The 8,734-nt window shown below is 30.0% G+C and overlaps 1 protein-coding gene across 1 annotated transcript; it reads right to left on the bottom strand.

Moving 5' to 3' along the window:
* Window positions 1-5,516: 5,516 nt before the first annotated feature.
* On the bottom strand, window positions 5,517-7,481 carry LOC103836816 (NAC domain-containing protein 69). Its single transcript, XM_018654289.2, has 4 exons — window positions 7,328-7,481; window positions 6,969-7,246; window positions 5,909-6,046; window positions 5,517-5,813 (listed from the first exon to the last, which is right to left on the bottom strand). Exons 1-4 carry the CDS (start codon window positions 7,479-7,481, stop codon window positions 5,517-5,519), a joined length of 867 nt encoding a protein of 288 aa, XP_018509805.2.
* Window positions 7,482-8,734: the final 1,253 nt, after the last annotated feature.

Genomic DNA, 8,734 nt, shown 5'->3' with positions numbered 1-8,734 from the left:
AAAGAGCATTTACCGAAAACTCATTATTTTCGTAGGGGAGTACACATAGATTTTGAGAAAAATTCAAAAATTTTAAGAATACTGTTTTAATGCATAGTTGAATCATTTAATAACATATGATGAAGTTCAAAGAGGTTTGGAACCTTTGTTGTCTCCGTTTCTCTAGGGAATAGCAATTTTATAGTGGTTAGTCCAATGATTTAGAGAGTATTTGCAGTTTTGCTAAATTAATGGATAAAAAATTAGAACGATGTCCATGTACCATGAAAAGGATTTTATCATAAATTAATACAAATGTATAATGTGGTTATAAATTTTAAAACGAATTAAGAGATTATAAGCTTCATATAAAGAGCATTTACCGAAAACTCACTATTTTCGTAGGGGGGTGGGGTACACATAGATTTTGAGAAAAATTCAAAAATTTTAAGAATATTGTTTTAATGCATAGTTGAATCATTTAATAACATATGATGAAGTTCAAAGAGGTTTGGAACCTTTGTTGTCTCCGTTTCTCTAGGGAATAACAATTTTATAGTGGTTAGTCCAATGATTTAAGGAGTATTTGTAGTTTTGCTAAATTAATGGATAAAAGATTATAGAGATGTCCATGTACCATGAAAAGCAGTTTATCATAAATTAATACAAATGTATAATGTGGTTTTAAATTTTAAAATGAATTAAAAGATTATAGGCTTCATATATAGACCATTTACCGAAAACTCACTATTTTCGTAGGGGGGTACACATAGATTTTGAGAAAAATTGAAAAAAATTGACAATACTGTTTTAATGCATAGTTGGATCATTTAATAACATATGAGGAATTTGAAAGAGGTTTGGAACCTTTGTTGTCTCCGTTTCTCTAGGGAATAGCAATTTTATAGTGGTTAGTCCAATGATTTAGGGAGTATTTGCAGTTTTGCTAAATTAATGGATAAAAGATTATAAAGATGTCCATGTACCATGAAAAGCAGTTTATCATAAATTAATACAAATGTATAATGTGGTTACAAATTTTAAAACGAATTAAAAGATTATAAGCTTCATATAAAGAGCATTTACCGAAAACTCACTATTTTCGTAGGGGTACACATAGATTTTGAGAAAAATTCAAAAATTTTAAGAATACTGTTTTAATACATATTTGAATCATGTAGTAAAATATGATGAAGTTCAAAGAGGTTTGGAACTTTTGTTGTCTCCGTTTCTCTAGGGAATAGCAATTTTATAGTGGTTAGTCTAATGATTTAGGGAGTATTTGCAGTTTTACTAAATTAATGGATAAAAAATTAGAACGATGTCCATGTACCATGAAAAGAAGTTTATCATAAATTAATACAAATGTATAATGTGGTTATAAATTTTAAAACGAATTAAAAGATTATATGCATCATATATATATCATTTACCGAAAACTCACTATTTTCGTAGGGGGTACATATAGATTTTGAGAAAAATTCAAAAATTTTGACAATACTGTTTTAATGCATTGTTGAATCATTTAATAACATATGATGAAGTTCAAAGAGGTTTGGAACCTTTATGAAAAGGAGTTTATCATAAATTAATACAAATGTATAATGTGGTTATAAATTTTAAAACGAATTAAAAGATTATAAGCTTCATATAAAGAGCATTTACCGAAAACTCACTATTTTCGTAGGGGGGTACACATAGATTTTGAGAAAAATTCAAAAAAATTGACAATATTGTTTTAATGCATAGTTAAATCATTTAATAACATATGAGTAATTTCAAAGAGGTTTGGAATCTTTGTTGTCTCCGTTTCTCTAGGGAATAGCAATTTTATAGTGGTTAGTCCAATAATTTAGAGAGTATTTGCAGTTTTGCTAAATTAATGGATAAAAATTAGAACGATGTCCATGTACCATGAAAAAGAGTTTATCATAAATTAATACAAATGTGTAATGTGGTTATAAATTTTAAAACGAATTAAAACATTATAGGCTTCATATATATAGCATTTATCGAAAACACACTATTTTCGTGGGGGGGGGGGGGGGTACACATAGATTTTGAGAAAAATTCATAAAACTTGAGAATACTGTTTTAATACATATTTGAATCATGTAATAAAATATGATGAAGTTTAAAGAGGTTTGGAACCTTTGTTGTCTCTGTTTCTCTAAGGAATAGCAATTTTATTGTGGTTAGTCCAATGATTTAGGGAGTATTTACAGTTTTGCTAAATTAATTGATAAAAAATTACAACGATGTCCATGTACCATGAAAAGGAGTTTATCATAAATTAATACAAATGTATAATGTAAATGACTAACCATTATAAAATCACTATTTTCTAGAGAGATGGAGACAAAAAAGGTTCCAAACCTTTTTGACCATCGTTATATATTAGTACAGGAGGCAACTATGTATTAAAGCAACATTGTTATATTTTTGAATTTTCCTCAAAATCTTATGTTAACCCTTACAAAAATATTGAGTTTTTGGTAAATGTTTTATATACTGATGCTTATAATCTTTAGTGTTGTTTTCATTTTTCTAACCTTATTCTACATTTTTATTAATTTATTTTAAGCACTTTTTCATAGTATATGAGATTGTTATAATTTTTTTTATCAGTTAATTTAGTAAAACTTTATAATACTCCCTAAATCGATGGAATAACTATTATAAAATCACTATTTCCTTGAAAACGGAGACAAAAAATGTTCCAAACCTTTTTGAACCTCATCATATGTTAGTGCAGGATGCAACTATACATTAAAACAATATTGTCATATTTTTTGAAATTTTCTCAAAATCTATGTGTTAACCCATACGAAAATATTGAGTTTTTGGTAAATACTTTATATACTGAAGCCTATAATCTTTAGTGTTGTTTTAAAATTTCTAACCACATTGTAAATTTGTATTAATGTATGATAAACTATGTTTCATGGTAAATGAGCATCGTTCAATTGTTTTTATAAATTAAATTAATAACACTACATATACTCCCTAAATTAGTGGACTAACCATTATAAAATAGCTATTCTCTATAGAAATGTTGACAAAAAAGGTTCGAAACCTCTTTGACTATCGATATAAATTAATACATGAGGCAACTATGCATTAAAGCAATATTGTTATTTTTTTGAATTTTTCTCGAAATCTAAGTGTTACCCCTACGAAAATATTGAGTTTTTAGTAAATGTTTTATATACTGAACCCTATAATCTTTAGTGTTGTTTTAAAATTGCTAATCAAATTCTACATTTGTATTAATTTATTTTAAGCACTTATTCATGGTATATGAGAATCGTTATAATTTTTTTATCAATTAGTTTAGTAAAACTTCATAATACTCCATAAATCGATGGAATAACTACTATAAAATCACTATTTTCTTGAAAAATGGAGACGACAGAGGCTCCAAACCTCTTTGAACATCATCATATGTTAATGCAGGATGCAACTATACATTAAAACAATATTGTCGTATTTATTGAAATTTTTTCAAAATCTTTGTGTTAACCATACGAAAATATTGAGTTTTTGGTAAATACTTTATATACTGAATCCTATAATATTTAGTGTTGTTTTAAAATTTCTAACCATATTATACATTTGTATTCATATATATTAAACTCTATTTCATGGTATATGTAATACTTCATAAATCGGTGGAGTAACTACTATTAAGTCGCTATTCTCTTTAAAAAGAGAGACAATAAAGGCTCAAAACCTTAGTGTTTCAAAAAAAAAAAAAAATAAAGGCTCAAAACCTCTTAGAAAATCATCATATGTTAGTGCAGGATGCAACTATGCATTTAAACAATATTGTCATATTTTTTGAAATTTTCTCAAAATTCATGTGTTAACCCCTACGAAAATATTGAGTTTTTGATAACTATAATATATATTATAGGCTTCAGTATATATATAAAGTATTTACCAAAAACTCAAATATTTTCGTAGTGGTTAACACATAGATTTTGAGAAAATTTCAAAAGATACGACAATATTTTTTTAATGCATAGTTGCATCTTGTACTAACATATGATGATGTTCAAAGAGGTTGGATCCTTTGTTGTCTCGGTTTTTCAAGAGAATAGTGATTTTATAGTGGTTATTCCATCGATTTAGGGAGTATTATGAAGTTTTACTAAATTAATTGATAAAACAAATTATAACAATTCTCATATACGATGAAAAAAGAGTTTAAAATACATTAATACAAATGTATAATATGGTTAGAAATTTTAAAACAACACTAAAGATTATAGGCTTCAGTATATAAAACAGTTACCAAAAACTCAATATTTTCGTAGGGGGCACATGGATTTTGAGAAAATTTCAAAAAATATGAAAATATTGTTTTAATGCATAGTTGCATCTTGCACTAACATATGATTATGTTCAAAGAGGTTTGGAGCCTTTGTTGTCTCTATTTTTCAAGAGAATAGCGATTTAATAGTGTTTATTCCACCGATTTATGGAGTATTATGAAGTGTTACTAAATTAATTGATAAAAAAATATAGCAATTTACCATAAAAGAGAGTTTAACATACATTAATACAAATTTAGAATATGGTTAGAAATTTTAAAATAACATTAAATGTATAGGCTTCATTATATAGAGCGTTTAACGTAAACTCAATATTAACAAAAAAATTTAACACATCGATTTGGAGAATATTAAAAAATATGACAATATTGTTTTAATACACAGTTGCATCTTGCACTAACATATTATGATGTTCAAGGAGGTTTGGAACATTTGCTATCTCTGTTTCTCTAGTAAAATAGTGATTTTATAGTGGCTAGTCCACCGATTTAGGGAGTATTACGAAGTTTTACAAAATTAATTTATAGAAAATTAAAACAATTTCCATGCATCATGAAAAAGAGTTTTACATACATTAATACAAATGTAGAATGTGGTTAATTTTTTCAAAACAACACTAAAAAAGTATAGGCTTCAGTATATAGTGCGTTTAACGTAAAACTCAATATATTCGTAGCAATTTTTACATAGATTTGTAGAAAATTTCAAAAAATATGACAATATTTTTTAATGGATAGTTGCATCATGCATTAACATATGATGATGTTTAAAGAGGCGTGAAACCTCTGTTGTCTCTATTTCTCAAAAGAATAGCGATTTTATAGGGGTTATTCCACTAATTTAGATAGTATTATGAAGTTTTACTAATTAATTGATGAAAAATTAGAACGATTCTCATATACCAACAAAAAGACAAACCCTATTTTTCATGCAAGAGACAAACTCTCTGTTTTTGAACAAAACTCCAAAAGAAAATATATAACGTTTTTCCCTACGAAGAAGAAGAATTTTCCTTTAACTCTCCATGTAGTATGTACTTAATGTAGTAATAAACAATAGTTCCATTTTTACTTATGGTAAGCTTCTGCATAAGTTTTGTGCATTTCTGTCTTATTGTAGTAAACTTTATTTATATAAGTTCATGAAAGTAATGAAAAAAGAGTTGATGTGCTTTACAGACCGCAGAGTACTATCTCTCTGCTATAATAAGCAAGACCATTTTAGCATGTACTCCTCAAAGTTCTCTTGCGTTATGAATTCTTGATGATCAGCAAGCAAAGATTCTATCTGCGTGAATGCACCAAGATCCTCATCATCGTTTTGTGCTAAGCAAGTAGTTTGTAGCTGCACTTTAGTGTTGTCGTTGTTGTCAATGAACAACGTATTTGGAATTGGACACAGTGTATCCCAAGGAGATAGATCCTCTTGCTCGTTCATCAGCATTGTCACATCGTTCACAGAGAAGCCAGATAAACTTTCTTGACCTGCCTGCTCAACCTGTAAAAGTAAAGGAGGTGTGAGTAAAGTAACAAGTGGAGAAACTAATATTTAATTTGCGTTTGAGAATGAAATATCTCAGAAACTGGACTCACTTGAGGCGGTGTGTTAGTCGCTTCAACTGTGTTTGAATCACTAATGACCAAATAGTGACTTGGTTTAGTCGAGTTGCTACCGGATGGGATGTCTCCAACGTTGCCCTTATAAAATAGCTTGCATATAACATAGATACTCTGAACAAAATCCAAAGGTACACACACAGGTAAGAAGGTTTCGTTTAAGAGTATATGTTAGAAAATGGCAAATATCTGAATAGCATCCAAGTGACGACCGTTTCTGACCCCCCCCCCCCCCCCCCCCCCCCCCCCCCCCCTAACCTACAACAGTGAATTAAAGGGTAACATGATAGATGGGTGGGTGGAAAAAAAATGATTGATGAGTGGATGATTTTCATATAAACTAGAATCTTTGTACATTCATTTAATCTAATGTTGCAGTGTGCATGATTCTTTCTGATTCGTGTAACCAAAAAAAAATATTTGAAATTTGAAAAAACACAAAATAAGTTGTTACACATGTGATTCATGTGAATATTTGACACCTTAATAAATCCATTAACATTGTAATGTAAAATTGAACCAATGTTCTATCAGATCCAAAGGCACCCAAGCCCTTGAACAAAATTTTAGTGGACTTAGATTGAGTCCAAATCCTATCGAATCTATTATGAAGCAAGCATGTATCTTCACAAAAAGGCCAAGGCCTCGATTGGTTAAACTAAAAGTAGTTAAATGTTTTTATTAAATAATAAACTATAAGTCCATAACAATGTCATTTATATGAGTTTATTATTCAGTTTTTGGTTTTAATTAATAAGATGTTTTATTTATTTTGTTCTCCCTTGTTTTCGATAGGAATTTTTTTTAGAACTATCCGTTGAAAATATTTAAATTTTAAGTTTATATGGAATTTATTTGGAATTAGAAGAGTAAACGAATAGTCCTATGATTTGCTCTAAGTTTTTGGTATTCCTGAATCAAGAAACTATAAATACTCTGTCCCAAGAAGCTTTGATGTTACATCAAAAAGATAGAAACAATGATACATACAAAGAAAAAGATAAAACAAAGAAAACCCCCGAAGACAAAATGTTACCTGATCAGCAAGAGGCAAGCAAGTGATGTGATACTCGTGCATAATCCAAGGAGTTGGAACTGCATTAGAAGATTTACCTTCATGGTACACAAGGGTCTTTTTAATACCGATCACAACACCGTCTCTTCTTTTGTCCTCCTTGATTTTTCGATCCTTACCGGTAGATTTCCAAAACCCAGAAGGTGTAGTCCTCTTCGTTAGGCTCTTCTTTGGAGACTTGTACTCCTTTGGAGATAAGAAGTACCATACAAGATCCTTCGATTTGATCATTGATAAAGCTGCAAACATACTTCTCATTTAAAACCAAAAAACAAAACCCACCAAAAGATCACGATATAAACAAGCTAAAGAAAGCTCACCAGGCAAAGACGCTGGTTCGTAACTACATATGCTAACCTCTCTAATCTTATCGTCGACTAACCATGGTTTACCTAGAATCTTGTTCTTGAGAAAATAGTTTATCAGCTCCTCGTCCGTTGGACAAAACCTAAACCCCACGTTACTTGTCTCCATTAAAAAAGAAGTTTGGAAAACAAAACAATCCAGAATCGTGACTAAATTTTTCTAAGAGTCCATCATGTCAAGGCCTTTTTCTACGTGATTTAAATTTTGTCTCTGTTTTATGAAGAGAGGCCAAGGAAAGGCCGTATGGGATATTTATAAGCCTTCTGTTAGGGTATCCGTCACACTTGAGGAATTTTATATTAAAATATAATCGGTTGTAGAAATTGGATGCAGTGATGTGGTGAGTGTGGTGCGCGTGAGCCATTCTATTTTATATAGAAGTTCAAATGATTTTTCTTCTCCTAGCCTGCATCCATCACTATCCATCGCGTGTCTTCTTTTTTCACAGCTCTTTCATGTTTTAGTTTTATTATATCTTTGGGGAAAAACTTTCACTATTTCGTAATTGAAAACACGGATTCGTACAGTTTGTTTCCATTTAAAGTTAAATGTTTACGGCAGCCAAACATAATTTTTTTTGCTGCGAACGTTATATAATGAATAAAGGATCTTATAAAAGTTTTGAAACTCCTATACTATTGTTTCCCAGGCAAAAAAAATAAAAACAAGTAAACATTATAAAAGAATTCTCACAAGAGAATTAGATTACATCAGCCATTTGGACATGAGTGGCATGAGTTTCTTCTTTGATCTTCTCCCTAAAAGGGTGTTACGGATGTTTCTGTGATCAACCTGAAGACAGTGATTGCTGGGATGTGGATATGATTGTGTAACAGGTTGTTTCTTTGCCTCCATATGTGGTAGATTGTAGAATGAGTAGCGACCGTCCGCAAGAGAGAAGGGGCTCTGGTCGAATCACTGTGATTGATTTGCCTAGCGAAAATAATTGATATCACTCGAACTGTGCTCTCTACTCCCAAGATTTTCCAGCCACGAATCAATTTTATTTCTCACTGAATATTTTTATTTATAGCAAGTTAAATTTATGTGTGTTTTCAGCGTATATCTCTCAAATTTTAAATGCCTAGCTAAACTATTTATAATTATAATACTTTTACTAGGAAATAATAATATTAAGTATGTGTGTTCTCGAGAAATGGGATGGCCATTATTTTGGTTTCAAGGGTCAGTATTGGAGCATTGTTGTGCTAATAGAAGAACTTCTCTCGTAGTTCAAAATGTAATGGATTCTAACTGTTCACAGTCATATGTGGCATTGATCATCTCGCTGGCAAAAAATATATTTCTAAATGAAATTATCCTTTGCTTAAGCCGTCGTTGTTAAATGTTAGGTTCTGGAT

This window comes from Brassica rapa, chromosome A09, assembly GCF_000309985.2.
Source record: "Brassica rapa cultivar Chiifu-401-42 chromosome A09, CAAS_Brap_v3.01, whole genome shotgun sequence".
Taxonomy (NCBI): Eukaryota; Viridiplantae; Streptophyta; class Magnoliopsida; order Brassicales; family Brassicaceae; genus Brassica; species Brassica rapa.
The sequence above is the reverse complement of the archived record's forward strand: the minus strand, read 5'-3'. Positions and strand labels throughout refer to the sequence as shown.